This window comes from Gymnoscopelus braueri (genome assembly GCF_963280865.1).
Source record: "Gymnoscopelus braueri genome assembly, chromosome: 4".
Classification (NCBI taxonomy): domain Eukaryota; kingdom Metazoa; phylum Chordata; class Actinopteri; order Myctophiformes; family Myctophidae; genus Gymnoscopelus; species Gymnoscopelus braueri.
The window spans coordinates 2,650,843-2,669,999 of NC_137605.1; the positions used below are offsets into that span (position 1 = coordinate 2,650,843).

The following is a 19,157-nucleotide window of genomic DNA, read 5'->3' on the forward strand; positions in this document are numbered from 1 at the left end:
CACTGACTTCAGTCCTTCAGCGAATGATTCCGCTTCTTTAGGATCTTCAAATAGGACGATTTTGCTTTCATGGAGGACTCGAAGCCGGTGAGGGTATGCAAACCCTCGGAACATGCCATTTTCGATGAACATCTTGGGCCTAGGCTACACGTACATGGATCTTTTTCTAAACGCACATTTTTGTGTGCGTTTGGGCCTTTCAGCCACACGCAAACGGTGTTTTTGGCCGCTAAAACGGATATTTTTGTAAACGGATAAATAAGTGTTTTCCAAAACTTGCGTTTCAGTGGATCTGTGTGGACATGTAATCCGGAGATTTTGAGAAACGATGACGTCATCGCGCATTCGCACATGGTCATTATAATAATAAATAATATAATAATACATAAACACCGGACCGCTCATGGTCATTATAATAATAGATGAAGAGAGAGAGAGAGCAACACTTACAGTCTATGAAACAAGGCACGCTCATTTATGGCAAAATAATGTCATAATTAATAATAAGACAGTGGTGGGAAAAGTAGCTCATTCACTGTGTGACGAAAACCCTCTTTCTCTGCGCCGAGTAGCGCACACGGCACGCACACGGGTTGAATGTGGGGTCTGTCGTCCTAAAACAAAATCGCCCCGGGTCAAAATCCAGCGACCATGGAGCGGCCGCGGGTGGCCCGCTCAAAAGGTTTTATATCTAAAAAAAAGCATTTTATATCTATCTATATAACTCATATACAACCAATATACACTGTATCTATCTATATAACTCATATATAACCAATATACACTGTATCTATATAACTCATATATAACCAATATACACTGTATCTTGATGTTTTGTGTTGCATGTGTGCATTCTTCATCAGGGGTCAAATGTGCAGTACCAGTGATTGACGATGGAAGAGTTCTGGACAATATCCCTGAATACCAGAAAGATCAAACCCTGAGCTTTGAGTGTAACAGGAAGTTCAAACGTTCTCAACATTTACCTCCTCGATGTACAACAGTAGCTAACAGAGCAGCTTGGATACCTGCACCATCGTGTGAACGTGAGTATCTTATTTAAAGTAGGTTAGATGAGCACATTTGTAATCTATGAATTGTTTAATTGTTGGTGTGGCAAATAATTATGTTCCTGACATGACATGTAATTGTCTTTCTCATCTAGAAATAAGGTGTGATCAGCCTCATGAACCTGGTCTGGACTGGAAGGATTACATTGGAGGAAACAGGCTGGATGATACTTTCCACTATAGATGTAAACCAGGCTACAAACATGACAGCAGCACAGCCACCTGCACAGTGGATGGATGGACACCTCAACCCCTGTGTGAAGGTAGAGTGATGGAGACACTCCATCTGCTTTCTGACATTTAATCTCTGTAAGAAAATAAATGGTATTAATAAGAGGTCTACACACAGCAGACATACCATGCAGACCTCTTATTAATACCATTTATTGTCTTACAGAGATTAAATGTCAGAAACCTAACATTCATCAGTGCCCATACCCTAGGTGGGGTTGGTGAAAGGGCCTTTCTGTGTGGAGTTTGCATGTTCTCCCCGTGTCTCCTAGGGTAGTTAATACCCTCACAAAAACATGCAGTAATCCTGGTCACTATACTGCCTCCCCCTGGTCAGCCGGGGCGCCTGATGGAGGGGAAGGGAACTGGTTGGAATAACGTGTTCCTTCCACGCGCTACGTCCAACCAGGGAAACTCCCCCCTGTCAGGTGATAAGAAGGTCAGTTGGCTCTCATGTATTGAAGGAGGCATGAGCTCGGCCCTGGCCTCCCTAGGTTGGCTGAGGGAAGGTAGTGCCCAGGATTACATAGACAATTGGCACTGGGTGTAAAAAATAGGGTTACAAAATCGTGGGATAAAAATTTAGAACAATAAAATAAAAAAATAAACCTAACATTCCAAATGCTGAGATTGAGAATCCACAAAAGATGGAATACACATTCTATGAAAAGGTCTCATATGTTGTGTGCCGTCGCGATCATCCGTTCCATAGTTATTGGCAGTTGAATATAGCTTGTTTTCACCAAACAGCAACAGAAGCTTCTTCCATTTGACGGAGTGAGGTTACAGGTCTCCGCCAGTACTGATGGAAGCTCACTTCAAAAAATATAAATGATTTTTTGAAGTGCGTCACCTATTTATAGGTTTTTATTTCATCATGCGTCTCGCTAGCCAATCAAAGCAAAGAGTCAGCCAATCACGGTACGTGTCACGTGAAGCTTGACCAATGTTAGCTTGGCTGAGACGGACACACACACGGAAGGACAAAAACATACTCTCCACCATACTGGCGGAGACAATAACAGTATAAAACTAGAAAATGTGCTCCTCGGAGCACAGGTCTCCGCCAGTATTGTTCCTGATTAATCCTGTCTTACCTATTTATATTACATATTGTCACGTGTCACTTGACTAATGTTAGCTTGACCAATGTTACCTCACTTCAAAAAACATAAATGGCTTTTTGAAGTGACACACCTATTTATAGGATTTTATTTCGACATGCGTCTCGCTAGCCAATCAAAAGCATTGGTGACAACATATTGTCACGTGTCACGTGAAGCTTGACCAATGTTAGCTTGGCTAGGGGGGGGACACACACAGCGGGACGGGAACGAAAACATACTCTCCACCTCTGGCGGAGACAATAAATAAATAATACATTTGTGCCGTTCCTCGAGTCACCCTTTCCTACTTTCAGTCATGTTATAGTCCATATGACGTCACGCGCTATTGTAGTCCTTAACACACCCCTCCCTACGTTCAGTGATGGTATAGTCCGTGTGACGTCACACGTTGTTGCAGGAAGTGTCAACACCAGTGAATACACGTCGAAAAAAGAAAAAGAAAAAAGGAAAATAGCTGATCGTGACTGTACGGGCAGATCGATACCTTTTCATGTACTAGGGTTCAAAGTCAAGTGATTTGTCCATATGACAGTTATAATGAGGGGGTGCAAAACAAAATAAAAGGTCATCTTCTTACCTCCACCCTGGATAAAGGCTTATAAAGCAAAAACTCACTCCACTGACTTCAGTCCTTCAGCGAATGATTCCGCTTCTTTAGGAGCTTCAAATAGGACGATTTTGCTTTCATGGAGGACTCGAAGCCGGTGAGGGTATGCAAACCCTCGGAACATGCCATTTTCGATGAACATCTTGGGCCTAGGCTACACGTACATGGATCTTTTTCTAAACGCACATTTTTGTGTGCGTTTGGGCCTTTCAGCCACACGCAAACGGTGTTTTTGGCCGCTAAAACGGATATTTTTGTAAACGGATACATAAGTGAAGGTTTTCCAAAACATGCGTTTCAGTGGATCTGTGTGGACATGTAATCCGGAGATTTTGAGAAACGATGACGTCATCGCGCATTCGCACATGGTCATTATAATAATAAATAATATAATAATACATAAACACCAGACCGCTCATGGTCATTATAATAATAGATGAAGAGAGAGAGAGAGCAACACTTACAGTCTATGAAACAAGGCACGCTCATTTATGGCAAAATAATGTCATAATTAATAATAAGACAGTGGTGGGAAAAGTAGCTCATTCACTGTGTGACGAAAACCCTCTTTCTCTGCGCCGAGTAGCGCACACGGCACGCACACGGGTTGAATGTGGGGTCTGTCGTCCTAAAACAAAATCGCCCCGGGTCAAAATCCAGCGACCATGGAGCGGCCGCGGGTGGCCCGCTCAAAAGGTTTTATATCTAAAAAAAAGCATTTTATATCTATCTATATAACTCATATACAACCAATATACACTGTATCTATCTATATAACTCATATATAACCAATATACACTGTATCTATATAACTCATATATAACCAATATACACTGTATCTTGATGTTTTGTGTTGCATGTGTGCATTCTTCATCAGGGGTCAAATGTGCAGTACCAGTGATTGACGATGGAAGAGTTCTGGACAATATCCCTGAATACCAGAAAGATCAAACCCTGAGCTTTGAGTGTAACAGGAAGTTCAAACGTTCTCAACATTTACCTCCTCGATGTACAACAGTAGCTAACAGAGCAGCTTGGATACCTGCACCATCGTGTGAACGTGAGTATCTTATTTAAAGTAGGTTAGATGAGCACATTTGTAATCTATGAATTGTTTAATTGTTGGTGTGGCAAATAATTATGTTCCTGACATGACATGTAATTGTCTTTCTCATCTAGAAATAAGGTGTGATCAGCCTCATGAACCTGGTCTGGACTGGAAGGATTACATTGGAGGAAACAGGCTGGATGATACTTTCCACTATAGATGTAAACCAGGCTACAAACATGACAGCAGCACAGCCACCTGCACAGTGGATGGATGGACACCTCAACCCCTGTGTGAAGGTAGAGTGATGGAGACACTCCATCTGCTTTCTGACATTTAATCTCTGTAAGAAAATAAATGGTATTAATAAGAGGTCTACACACAGCAGACATACCATGCAGACCTCTTATTAATACCATTTATTGTCTTACAGAGATTAAATGTCAGAAACCTAACATTCATCAGTGCCCATACCCTAGGTGGGGTTGGTGAAAGGGCCTTTCTGTGTGGAGTTTGCATGTTCTCCCCGTGTCTCCTAGGGTAGTTAATACCCTCACAAAAACATGCAGTAATCCTGGTCACTATACTGCCTCCCCCTGGTCAGCCGGGGCGCCTGATGGAGGGGAAGGGAACTGGTTGGAATAACGTGTTCCTTCCACGCGCTACGTCCAACCAGGGAAACTCCCCCCTGTCAGGTGATAAGAAGGTCAGTTGGCTCTCATGTATTGAAGGAGGCATGAGCTCGGCCCTGGCCTCCCTAGGTTGGCTGAGGGAAGGTAGTGCCCAGGATTACATAGACAATTGGCACTGGGTGTAAAAAATAGGGTTACAAAATCGTGGGATAAAAATTTAGAACAATAAAATAAAAAAATAAACCTAACATTCCAAATGCTGAGATTGAGAATCCACAAAAGATGGAATACACATTCTATGAAAAGGTCTCATATGTTGTGTGCCGTCGCGATCATCCGTTCCATAGTTATTGGCAGTTGAATATAGCTTGTTTTCACCAAACAGCAACAGAAGCTTCTTCCATTTGACGGAGTGAGGTTACAGGTCTCCGCCAGTACTGATGGAAGCTCACTTCAAAAAATATAAATGATTTTTTGAAGTGCGTCACCTATTTATAGGTTTTTATTTCATCATGCGTCTCGCTAGCCAATCAAAGCAAAGAGTCAGCCAATCACGGTACGTGTCACGTGAAGCTTGACCAATGTTAGCTTGGCTGAGACGGACACACACACGGAAGGACAAAAACATACTCTCCACCATACTGGCGGAGACAATAACAGTATAAAACTAGAAAATGTGCTCCTCGGAGCACAGGTCTCCGCCAGTATTGTTCCTGATTAATCCTGTCTTACCTATTTATATTACATATTGTCACGTGTCACTTGACTAATGTTAGCTTGACCAATGTTACCTCACTTCAAAAAACATAAATGGCTTTTTGAAGTGACACACCTATTTATAGGATTTTATTTCGACATGCGTCTCGCTAGCCAATCAAAAGCATTGGTGACAACATATTGTCACGTGTCACGTGAAGCTTGACCAATGTTAGCTTGGCTAGGGGGGGGACACACACAGCGGGACGGGAACGAAAACATACTCTCCACCTCTGGCGGAGACAATAAATAAATAATACATTTGTGCCGTTCCTCGAGTCACCCTTTCCTACTTTCAGTCATGTTATAGTCCATATGACGTCACGCGCTATTGTAGTCCTTAACACACCCCTCCCTACGTTCAGTGATGGTATAGTCCGTGTGACGTCACACGTTGTTGCAGGAAGTGTCAACACCAGTGAATACACGTCGAAAAAAGAAAAAGAAAAAAGGAAAATAGCTGATCGTGACTGTACGGGCAGATCGATACCTTTTCATGTACTAGGGTTCAAAGTCAAGTGATTTGTCCATATGACAGTTATAATGAGGGGGTGCAAAACAAAATAAAAGGTCATCTTCTTACCTCCACCCTGGATAAAGGCTTATAAAGCAAAAACTCACTCCACTGACTTCAGTCCTTCAGCGAATGATTCCGCTTCTTTAGGAGCTTCAAATAGGACGATTTTGCTTTCATGGAGGACTCGAAGCCGGTGAGGGTATGCAAACCCTCGGAACATGCCATTTTCGATGAACATCTTGGGCCTAGGCTACACGTACATGGATCTTTTTCTAAACGCACATTTTTGTGTGCGTTTGGGCCTTTCAGCCACACGCAAACGGTGTTTTTGGCCGCTAAAACGGATATTTTTGTAAACGGATACATAAGTGAAGGTTTTCCAAAACATGCGTTTCAGTGGATCTGTGTGGACATGTAATCCGGAGATTTTGAGAAATGATGACGTCATCGCGCATTCGCACATGGTCATTATAATAATAAATAATATAATAATACATAAACACCAGACCGCTCATGGTCATTATAATAATAGATGAAGAGAGAGAGAGAGCAACACTTACAGTCTATGAAACAAGGCACGCTCATTTATGGCAAAATAATGTCATAATTAATAATAAGACAGTGGTGGGAAAAGTAGCTCATTCACTGTGTGACGAAAACCCTCTTTCTCTGCGCCGAGTAGCGCACACGGCACGCACACGGGTTGAATGTGGGGTCTGTCGTCCTAAAACAAAATCGCCCCGGGTCAAAATCCAGCGACCATGGAGCGGCCGCGGGTGGCCCGCTCAAAAGGTTTTATATCTAAAAAAAAGCATTTTATATCTATCTATATAACTCATATACAACCAATATACACTGTATCTATCTATATAACTCATATATAACCAATATACACTGTATCTATATAACTCATATATAACCAATATACACTGTATCTTGATGTTTTGTGTTGCATGTGTGCATTCTTCATCAGGGGTCAAATGTGCAGTACCAGTGATTGACGATGGAAGAGTTCTGGACAATATCCCTGAATACCAGAAAGATCAAACCCTGAGCTTTGAGTGTAACAGGAAGTTCAAACGTTCTCAACATTTACCTCCTCGATGTACAACAGTAGCTAACAGAGCAGCTTGGATACCGGCACCATCGTGTGAACGTGAGTATCTTATTTAAAGTAGGTTAGATGAGCACATTTGTAATCTATGAATTGTTTAATTGTTGGTGTGGCAAATAATTATGTTCCTGACATGACATGTAATTGTCTTTCTCATCTAGAAATAAGGTGTGATCAGCCTCATGAACCTGGTCTGGACTGGAAGGATTACATTGGAGGAAACAGGCTGGATGATACTTTCCACTATAGATGTAAACCAGGCTACAAACATGACAGCAGCACAGCCACCTGCACAGTGGATGGATGGACACCTCAACCCCTGTGTGAAGGTAGAGTGATGGAGACACTCCATCTGCTTTCTGACATTTAATCTCTGTAAGAAAATAAATGGTATTAATAAGAGGTCTACACACAGCAGACATACCATGCAGACCTCTTATTAATACCATTTATTGTCTTACAGAGATTAAATGTCAGAAACCTAACATTCATCAGTGCCCATACCCTAGGTGGGGTTGGTGAAAGGGCCTTTCTGTGTGGAGTTTGCATGTTCTCCCCGTGTCTCCTAGGGTAGTTAATACCCTCACAAAAACATGCAGTAATCCTGGTCACTATACTGCCTCCCCCTGGTCAGCCGGGGCGCCTGATGGAGGGGAAGGGAACTGGTTGGAATAACGTGTTCCTTCCACGCGCTACGTCCAACCAGGGAAACTCCCCCCTGTCAGGTGATAAGAAGGTCAGTTGGCTCTCATGTATTGAAGGAGGCATGAGCTCGGCCCTGGCCTCCCTAGGTTGGCTGAGGGAAGGTAGTGCCCAGGATTACATAGACAATTGGCACTGGGTGTAAAAAATAGGGTTACAAAATCGTGGGATAAAAATTTAGAACAATAAAATAAAAAAATAAACCTAACATTCCAAATGCTGAGATTGAGAATCCACAAAAGATGGAATACACATTCTATGAAAAGGTCTCATATGTTGTGTGCCGTCGCGATCATCCGTTCCATAGTTATTGGCAGTTGAATATAGCTTGTTTTCACCAAACAGCAACAGAAGCTTCTTCCATTTGACGGAGTGAGGTTACAGGTCTCCGCCAGTACTGATGGAAGCTCACTTCAAAAAATATAAATGATTTTTTGAAGTGCGTCACCTATTTATAGGTTTTTATTTCATCATGCGTCTCGCTAGCCAATCAAAGCAAAGAGTCAGCCAATCACGGTACGTGTCACGTGAAGCTTGACCAATGTTAGCTTGGCTGAGACGGACACACACACGGAAGGACAAAAACATACTCTCCACCATACTGGCGGAGACAATAACAGTATAAAACTAGAAAATGTGCTCCTCGGAGCACAGGTCTCCGCCAGTATTGTTCCTGATTAATCCTGTCTTACCTATTTATATTACATATTGTCACGTGTCACTTGACTAATGTTAGCTTGACCAATGTTACCTCACTTCAAAAAACATAAATGGCTTTTTGAAGTGACACACCTATTTATAGGATTTTATTTCGACATGCGTCTCGCTAGCCAATCAAAAGCATTGGTGACAACATATTGTCACGTGTCACGTGAAGCTTGACCAATGTTAGCTTGGCTAGGGGGGGGACACACACAGCGGGACGGGAACGAAAACATACTCTCCACCTCTGGCGGAGACAATAAATAAATAATACATTTGTGCCGTTCCTCGAGTCACCCTTTCCTACTTTCAGTCATGTTATAGTCCATATGACGTCACGCGCTATTGTAGTCCTTAACACACCCCTCCCTACGTTCAGTGATGGTATAGTCCGTGTGACGTCACACGTTGTTGCAGGAAGTGTCAACACCAGTGAATACACGTCGAAAAAAGAAAAAGAAAAAAGGAAAATAGCTGATCGTGACTGTACGGGCAGATCGATACCTTTTCATGTACTAGGGTTCAAAGTCAAGTGATTTGTCCATATGACAGTTATAATGAGGGGGTGCAAAACAAAATAAAAGGTCATCTTCTTACCTCCACCCTGGATAAAGGCTTATAAAGCAAAAACTCACTCCACTGACTTCAGTCCTTCAGCGAATGATTCCGCTTCTTTAGGAGCTTCAAATAGGACGATTTTGCTTTCATGGAGGACTCGAAGCCGGTGAGGGTATGCAAACCCTCGGAACATGCCATTTTCGATGAACATCTTGGGCCTAGGCTACACGTACATGGATCTTTTTCTAAACGCACATTTTTGTGTGCGTTTGGGCCTTTCAGCCACACGCAAACGGTGTTTTTGGCCGCTAAAACGGATATTTTTGTAAACGGATACATAAGTGAAGGTTTTCCAAAACATGCGTTTCAGTGGATCTGTGTGGACATGTAATCCGGAGATTTTGAGAAATGATGACGTCATCGCGCATTCGCACATGGTCATTATAATAATAAATAATATAATAATACATAAACACCAGACCGCTCATGGTCATTATAATAATAGATGAAGAGAGAGAGAGAGCAACACTTACAGTCTATGAAACAAGGCACGCTCATTTATGGCAAAATAATGTCATAATTAATAATAAGACAGTGGTGGGAAAAGTAGCTCATTCACTGTGTGACGAAAACCCTCTTTCTCTGCGCCGAGTAGCGCACACGGCACGCACACGGGTTGAATGTGGGGTCTGTCGTCCTAAAACACAATCGCCCCGGGTCAAAATCCAGCGACCATGGAGCGGCCGCGGGTGGCCCGCTCAAAAGGTTTTATATCTAAAAAAAGCATTTTATATCTATCTATATAACTCATATATAACCAATATACACTGTATCTATCTATATAACTCATATATAACCAATATACACTGTATCTATCTATATAACTCATATATAACCAATATACACTGTATCTATCTATATAACTCATATATAACCAATATACACTGTATCTTGATGTTTTGTGTTGCATGTGTGCATTCTTCATCAGGGGTCAAATGTGCAGTACCAGTGATTGACGATGGAAGAGTTCTGGACAATATCCCTGAATACCAGAAAGATCAAACCCTGAGCTTTGAGTGTAACAGGAAGTTCAAACGTTCTCAACATTTACCTCCTCGATGTACAACAGTAGCTAACAGAGCAGCTTGGATACCTGCACCATCGTGTGAACGTGAGTATCTTATTTAAAGTAGGTTAGATGAGCACATTTGTAATCTATGAATTGTTTAATTGTTGGTGTGGCAAATAATTATGTTCCTGACATGACATGTAATTGTCTTTCTCATCTAGAAATAAGGTGTGATCAGCCTCATGAACCTGGTCTGGACTGGAAGGATTACATTGGAGGAAACAGGCTGGATGATACTTTCCACTATAGATGTAAACCAGGCTACAAACATGACAGCAGCACAGCCACCTGCACAGTGGATGGATGGACACCTCAACCCCTGTGTGAAGGTAGAGTGATGGAGACACTCCATTTGCTTTCTGACATTTAATCTCTGTAAGAAAATAAATGGTATCAATAAGAGGTCTACACACAGCAGACATACCATGCAGACCTCTTATTAATACCATGTATTGTCTTACAGAGATTAAATGTCAGAAACCTAACATTCATCAGTGCCCATACCCTAGGTGGGGTTGGTGAAAGGGCCTTTCTGTGTGGAGTTTGCATGTTCTCCCCGTGTCTCCTAGGGTAGTTAATACCCTCACAAAAACATGCAGTAATCCTGGTCACTATACTGCCTCCCCCTGGTCAGCCGGGGCGCCTGATGGAGGGGAAGGGAACTGGTTGGAATAATGTGTTCCTTCCACGCGCTACGTCCAACCAGGGAAACTCCCCCCTGTCAGGTGACAAGAAGGTCAGTTGGCTCTCATGCATTGAAGGAGGCATGAGCTCGGCCCTGGCCTACCTAGGTTGGCAGAGGGAAGGTAGTGCCCAGGATTACATAGACAATTGGCACTGGGTGTAAAAAATAGGGTTACAAAATCGTGGGATAAAAATTTAGAAAAAAAAAGAAACCTAACATTCCAAATGCTGAGATTGAGAATCCACAAAAGATGGAATACACATTCTATGAAAAGGTCTCATATGTCGTGTGCCGTCGCGATCATCCGTTCCATAGTTATTGGCAGTTGAATATAGCTTGTTTTCACTAAACAGCAACAGAAAGCAGAGATTTTTTTTTTTCCAAATCCATTAACATGGAAGTGAATGTGGTAGTTTTTTTTGCGATGACGTGATTTGCTGCTTCATTGTTTCACTGGGAGTCAAATGGTGTCTCATAGGTTAGCGAAGAGCTTCATCTAGTGTATAAACATTGAAAACACCAAAACACGTCAATGGCAGAGAATGAGTTAACTTATAAGCATTGATAGGCTACTGTACATTCACATCATGAATTAAAATAATTTGAGAAATCATATAGCAAAACATAATAGATGCACAAGCAGTGAGACAGCAGACGGCTGCTGCTGGCTGCCTGCAGCACCAACGTGCTTCTACAGCAACCTAGCCCTGTTTGGGGTTCCGATCGGAGCTAGCAACCAAATTCACTTGACATGACAGCCATGACCAATGTCTTTCTTTATCAATATCTATATGATAATGATTATAACATTGGCATGGCGGCCTGATCATTCTGAAGACATGAAGATTAGGCTACTATCAGTCGAAGTTCTTCCAAACTCCATTATTATCATAATTTCCAGTCGATGTTCTTCCAAACTCCATTATTATCATAATTTCCAGTCGATGTTCTTCCAAACTCCATTATTATCATAATTTCCAGTCAATGTTCTTCCAAACTCCATTATTATCTTAATTTCCAGTTGATAACATGGTCATTCGACAGTATCCTGTGTATCCATTGTCCCGAGATTTTAATTGGTTGTAATTTGGAGATTGAAAGCTCTGGCTAGGCTTGCGAGCTGAGAACTCATTGCCTGCTGTTGTAAAGCCTAAAGCTATGCAAACTTTAGAGAACTCCTAAGAGAATCGACTCACTTCTGCTGATTATAGGAAAATTAGAATCACAGAGATTTGTTGAGAATTAGGAGTGAGCGAGACCTCTGAATGTTGTGCACGCGGCCCGACTCCCGACATTTCTTTTGAGTGAGAATTTGTTGCCATTGCAGGCGCGCTCCACCAAACGGATTTGGCATAGTGATGGTCTTAGAAACCGCCATGCGATTTCCCATATGTGTGGGCAAGATAGCAATGTTTTCACATTCAATAATAAATGAATAAATACTGTGAGCTCGGAAATCTCACCGTATCAATACCGTGGCTTTTACACTGTGGTAATACCGTAATATGGTGTACCGTTACATGCCTAATCTATATAACTCATATATAACTAATACAAATATATACTGCGTCTATCTATATAACTCATATATAACCAATATACACTGTATCTATCTATATAACTCATATATAACCAATATACACTGTATCTATCTATATAACTCATATATAACCAATATAAACTGTATCTTGATGTGTTGTGTTGCATGTGTGCATTATTCATCAGGGGTCAAATGTGCAGCACCAGTGATTGACAATGGAAGAGTGCTGGACAATATCCCTGAATACCAGAAAGATCAAACCCTGAGCTTTGAGTGTAACAGGAAGTTCAAACGTTCTCAACATTTACCTCCTCGATGTACAACAGTAGCTAACAGAGCAGCTTGGATACCTGCACCATCGTGTGAACGTGAGTATCTTATTTAAAGTAGGTTAGATGAGCACATTTGTAATCTATGAATTGTTTAATTGTTGGTGTGGCAAATAATTATGTTCCTGACATGACATGTAATTGTCTTTCTCATCTAGAAATAAGGTGTGATCAGCCTCATGAACCTGGTCTGGACTGGAAGGATTACATTGGAGGAAACAGGCTGGATGATACTTTCCACTATAGATGTAAACCAGGCTACAAACATGACAGCAGCACAGCCACCTGCACAGTGGATGGATGGACACCTCTACCCCTGTGTGAAGGTAGAGTGATGGAGACACTCCATCTGCTTTCTGACATTTAATCTCTGTAAGAAAATAAATGGTATTAATAAGAGGTCTACACACAGCAGACATACCATGCAGACCTCTTATTAATACCATTTATTGTCTTACAGAGATTAAATGTCAGAAACCTAACATTCATCAGTGCCCATACCCTAGGTGGGGTTGGCGAAAGGGCCTTTCTGTGTGGAGTTTGCATGTTCTCCCCGTGTCTCCTAGGGTAGTTAATACCCTCACAAAAACATGCAGTAATCCTGGTCACTATACTGCCTCCCCCTGGCCAGCCGGGGCGCCTGATGGAGGGGAACGGAACTGGTTGGAATAACGTGTTCCTTCCACGCGCTACGTCCAACCAGGGAAACTCCCCCCTGTCAGGTGTCAAGAAGGTCAGTTGGCTCTCATGCATTGAAGGAGGCATGAGCTCGGCCCTGGCCTCCCTAGGTTGGCAGAGGGAAGGTAGTGCCCAGGATTACATAGACAATTGGCACTGGGTGTAAAAAATAGGGTTAGAAAATCTTGGGATAAAAATTTTGAATAAAAAAAAAAAAAAAAAAAAACCTAACATTCCAAATGCTGAGATTGAGAATCCACAAAAGATGGAATACACATTCTATGAAAAGGTCTCATATGTCGTGTGCCGTCGCGATCATCCGTTCCATAGTTATTGGCAGTTGAATATAGCTTGTTTTCACTAAACAGCAACAGAAAGCAGAGATTTAGGGGCACGGTGGCGCAGTCGGTAGCGCTGTCGCCTCACAGCTAGAAGGTCCTGGGTTCGATTCCCGCCGGGGACGCTGTGGGCGCTGGGGGCGTGTCTTCTCCTCCGCGCCATCAGCGCCCATACCCTAGGTGGGGTTGGTGAAAGGGCCTACTCTGTGTGGAGTTTGCATGTTCTCCCCGTGTGTCCTAGGGTAGTTAATACCCTCACAAAAACATGTAGTAATCCTGGTCGCTATACCGCCTCCCCCATGACAGCCGGGGCGCCTGATGGAGGGGAAGGGAACTGGTTGGAATAACGTGTTCCTTCCACGCGCTACGTCCTACCAGGGAAAATCCCCCCTGTCAGGTGACAAGAAGGTCAGTTGGCTCTCATGCATTGAAGGAAGCATGAGCTCGGCCCTGGCCTCCCTAGGCTGAAGGGGACTGGTGTAGCGCTGGTGTAGGGCAGGCGTAGCGCCCAGGATCACTTAGGAAATTGGCACCGGGTGAAAAAAAAATGGGTTACAAAAATCGCGGGATAAAAATGTAATTTAAAAAAAAGAAAGCAGAGATTTTTTTTTTTTTCAAATCCATTAACATGGAAGTTAATATGGTTGTTAGTTTTGCGATCACGTGATTTGCTGCTTCATTGTTTCACTGGGAGTCAAATGGTGTCTCATAGGTTAGCGAAGAGCGTCATCTAGTGTATAAACATTGAAAACACCAAAACACATCAATGGCAGAGAATGAGTTAACTTATAAGCATTGATAGGCTACTGTACATTCACATCATGAATTAAAATAATTTGAGAAATCATATAGCAAAACATAATAGATGCACAAGCAGTGAGACAGCAGACTGCTGCTGCTGGCTGCCTGCAGCACCAACGTGCTTCTACAGCAACCTAGCCCTGTTTGGGGTTCCGATCGGAGCTAGCAACCAAATTCACTTGACATGACAGCCATGACCAATGTCTTTCTTTATCAATATCTATATGATAATGATTATAACATTGGCATGGCGACCTGATCATTCTGAAGACTTGAATTAGGAGTGAGCGAGACCTCTGAATGTTGTGCACGCGGCCCGACTCCCGACATTTCTTTTGAGTGAGAATTTGTTGCCATTGCAGGCGCGCTCCACCAAACGGATTTGGCATAGTGATGGTCTTAGAAACCGCCATGCGATTTCCCATATGTGTGGGCAAGATAGCAATGTTTTCACATTCAATAATAAATGAATAAATACTGTGAGCTCGGAAATCTCACCGTATCAATACCGTGGCTGTTTACACTGTGGTAATACCGTAATATGGTGTACCGTTACATGCCTAATCTATATAACTCATATATAACTAATACAAATATATACTGCGTCTATCTATATAACTCATATATAACCAATATACACTGTATCTATCTATATAACTCATATATAACCAATATACACTGTATCTTGATGTTTTGTGTTGCATGTGTGCATTCTTCAACAGAGGTCAAATGTGCAGCACCAGTGATTGACAATGGAACAGTGCTGGACAATATCCCTGAATACCAGAAAGATCAAACCCTGAGCTTTGAGTGTAACAGGAAGTTCAAACGTTCTCAACATTTACCTCCTCGATGTACAACAGTAGCTAACAGAGCAGCTTGGATACCTGCACCATCGTGTGAACGTGAGTATCTTATTTAAAGTAGGTTAGATGAGTACATTTAGTAGTCTATGAATAGTTTAATTGTTGGTGTGGCAAATAATTATGTTCATCATGGTCTCATTTACTGCAACAAACTAACAGATTACACATTGATTTTTCATTAAATTCAGCTGTAACATGTAATTTGACACCAGTCCAAGGAACCAGATATGAAATTGTTTCTAGAACCTTCTCTCCTGGTGATACAGTAACAGTAACATGTGGAAGAGGTTACTTTATCGGTAGGCCTAGTGACAACACTAGACGTATTCTCTGTAAAGATGATGGACAATGGGAATCACCAGCAAGCATACTGTGCAGACCTCTTATTAATACCATTTATTTATTTATTACAGAGATTACAGATAAAGAGATACAGAGAAGAGTTAGGATGTAGGAGTTACGGTGTAGGAGATAGGATGTAGGAGATAGGATGTAGGAATTAGGATAAAGGAGATAGGACAGATCAGAATAAGGGCCTGAGATGCACCCTGCCACCAATTCACCATGACAACCATGTTTGTTTACAGCAAACCATTGTGTGTCCTACATTTATTCCTGCATTCCTTTCTATTAGTATGTGTTGTGATATAAATCATACACTTACTCATTCCTTTGTATTAGTGTTGTGATATAAATCATACACTTACTCATTCCTTTGTATTAGTTTGTGTTGTGACATAAATCATACACCTTCTCATTCCCACCCTCTGAATGTCACATAAATAGCAGCAAACAGGATCATCTCCTGTATCTCAACACATGAACCTGTACAGCTAGACATAGACAGGTTCCATGTACTGTTACACTCAAACTGTAAGTAGGTAAAGTAAGTAGGTCGGAGAGGCTTATTGTCGTTATCAGCCAGAACTGTATTTAACACATAAACCTTCTGTACTACTATAGGCAGGGTTCATGTAATGTTACACTCAAACTCATTCATTTGATCATTTGTCTCTTCAGCTCTCCAGGTTCAACCAACAGTCCACACAACAGGTAAACATGAACAAACAACTAAACATCTGTGACACAACACTAGTTTAAAAAAAATTATGGTTAGGGAAACGCTTTGTGTTGATATTTGCATTAATTTGTTCATTTATTTATTGATTCATTGATCCATTCATTCATTGTCTCCGCCAGGCCGAAAGGCATGGCGAGAGAGTATGTTTTGCCCCCTGTCCGTCCGTCCGTCCGTGTGTGTGTGTGTGTGTGTGTGTGTGTGTCCGTGTGTCCGTCCTGTCTGTGTGTTAGCAGCTAATCTCCGGCACCGTTGGCCCGGTCGCTGCGAAACTGTGCACACCCACTCCCTGGATGCCAATTCAGAACCTCTGCCCCACATTTTTCACATGGGCCTGTTATAGCGCCACCTGGAGGCCGATGTGTGCAAAATCCATTTTTTTCCTATTACTCCTACAGCTTTTAACTAAACGTCATGCAAATCGGTACACAGTACCTCTATAGTCATGTGATCAACCCGGATCTGTTCAATTTCCCATATTCCATCCTCATTGGCTAAGGTTGGCTTCCAAAGTTTGCAGGATTGGTGAGTTTTGAACAAACTGCCTCAAATCATGAACGCAGCTTGCCATTTCCATAAAATTGCACACGCACATTCCCACTAGGCCGAGGAAAAAATGCCACTTAAAACTTTTCAAATCAGCCTCATGGTGGCGCTATAGCAGGCCGATTTGCATTTTTAACTATAACTGCACCGATCTGCGTGAAACTTTGCACGCACACTCCCTAGAAGCCAAGGAAAAACATCTGCACTGCATTTTTCACATCTGCTTTTTACAGCGCCACCAGGAGGCCGACTTATGTCAAATACATTTTTGGATGTTAATCCAAATCGGTACACAGTATCTCTATAGTCATGTGATCAAGACGCATCTGTCCGATATTTCATATTCCATCCTGATTGGCAAAGGTTGGCTTCCAAAGTTTGCAGGATTGGTCCGTTTTGAACAAAATGTCTCAAATCATGAACGTGGTGTGCGATTTCCCTGAAAGTTTGCACGCACATTCCCACTAGGCCGCGGAAGAAATGCCACCCTTTTCACATTGCCCTGTTATAGAGCCACCAGCAGGTCTACTTTAGCAAAACACCTGTTTGGAACAAAATGCCTCAAATCATGAATGCACGCACATTCCCACTAGGCCGAGGAAGAAATGCCACCCTTTTCACATTGGCCTATTATAGCGCCACCAGGAGGCCACAATAACCTACCTGACCTGGCGGAGACCTGTGCTCCGAGGAGCACTTTTTCTAGTTCATTCTTGTATTGATTCCCCCTCCCAGCTTTTGTGTTTTTCTCTAATAAAAACTGTTGAATTCAGCAGCTCTCTGTCTGTTGCTGTTCCTCAGCTTTTCGGGTACGATGCTCAGATCGTACCCGAAAAGTTTTATTCTAATTAAAGTAATATTACTTTTTACAGTTTATTCTATTGTCTCTGTACAGAGTCTGATCATGTCAGGTTGGTGGGAGGAATCAGTAACTGTACTGGTATACTGGAAGTGAAATACCAGGGAGATTGGAGACCAGCGACTGATTTCACATCTGACGGGAATCTGAATTCATCATCTGTAGTGTGTAGACAGCTGAACTGTGGCTCTGCTGTTGACACAAAATGGAGTCCTGGTTCTGTACGTACACCTGTATGGATGATTACATCTTCCTGTGTTGGATCTGAATCTTCACTGAGGGAGTGTGTAACAATGCAGTCTGGCAGATCTGCTGAGAGACAAGAGGTGATCTGTTCAGGTAACAATGACTTCAACATTGACACAAATCTATAGTCGTCTGTCTGTCTGTCTGTCTGTCTGTCTGTCTGTCTGTCTGTCTGTCTGTCTGTCTGTCTGTCTGTCTGTCTGTCTGTCTGTCTGTCTGTTTGACAAATGTGCAAACATAACATTTAACCTTTTCTTTGTTGTTGGTCCTTTTTGGGGTTCTATGACATCCCTTCAATCAAAATAAATGACAAAATTAACATTATTTGTGGTCTGGCTATTTCTGAAAGTATGTACTCAAACAGGCCTCTGATTTGCTCCCTACCAATCACATAACTGTCAGTCATTGGTGAGAGAACATGTAATAATCCCACTAGGAGAGAACAAGCCATGTTTTAGCAGGTCTGGTCATGAATTTGTCCAGACATGCATCTCCACACTTCACACTCCAAAAAACACAACAACATACGATCACAGTTATCTCTTCTGTCCTACTTACATCTCTTCTGTTCTACTCACATCTCTGATGTCCTACTGACATCTCTCCTGTCCTACTCACATCAGGAGAACAATCTAAAATCATGGAGTAGTATTTAGCTGACCTCGGCATAATGAGGATTTCTTGCTGAATCTGTGACACTAGCATTGCTATCAATTCACTATGGATGTCTTTGCTTAAATTCATTCAATCCCATTCATTTGCAATGTGATTTGTGGGTGAATTATGTCTCCATGGTAATTTGAAGGTGATAGCACACTCTGAAGAAGATAATTGTACCTGCACATTGTTTAACTGTTGCTTAAATATAAGCTATTGTACCTGACACGCACGCACGCACGAACGCACGCACGCACGCACGCACGCACACACCTAACTCTCAAGCTGTCTCCATCTTGTCCAGCCCTGTTCTCCCAGTGTGGTAGACCTGTGCCTGGTGA

At 42.2% G+C, this 19,157-nt stretch overlaps 1 protein-coding gene across 1 annotated transcript in view; it reads left to right on the forward strand.

Moving 5' to 3' along the window:
- The window catches only part of LOC308084520 (CD5 antigen-like), a gene marked incomplete at its 3' end in the record, with an annotated part of 29,159 nt that extends 14,204 nt beyond the window's left edge, over window positions 1-14,955 (forward strand). The window contains exons 5-7 of the mRNA XM_080427186.1: window positions 12,604-12,786; window positions 12,906-13,073; window positions 14,927-14,955. Coding sequence (XP_080283312.1) covers window positions 12,604-12,786; window positions 12,906-13,073; window positions 14,927-14,955 — 380 coding nt within the window. The remainder of the gene's footprint in view (window positions 1-12,603; window positions 12,787-12,905; window positions 13,074-14,926) is intronic.
- Between the last annotated feature and the right edge of the window lie 4,202 nt (window positions 14,956-19,157).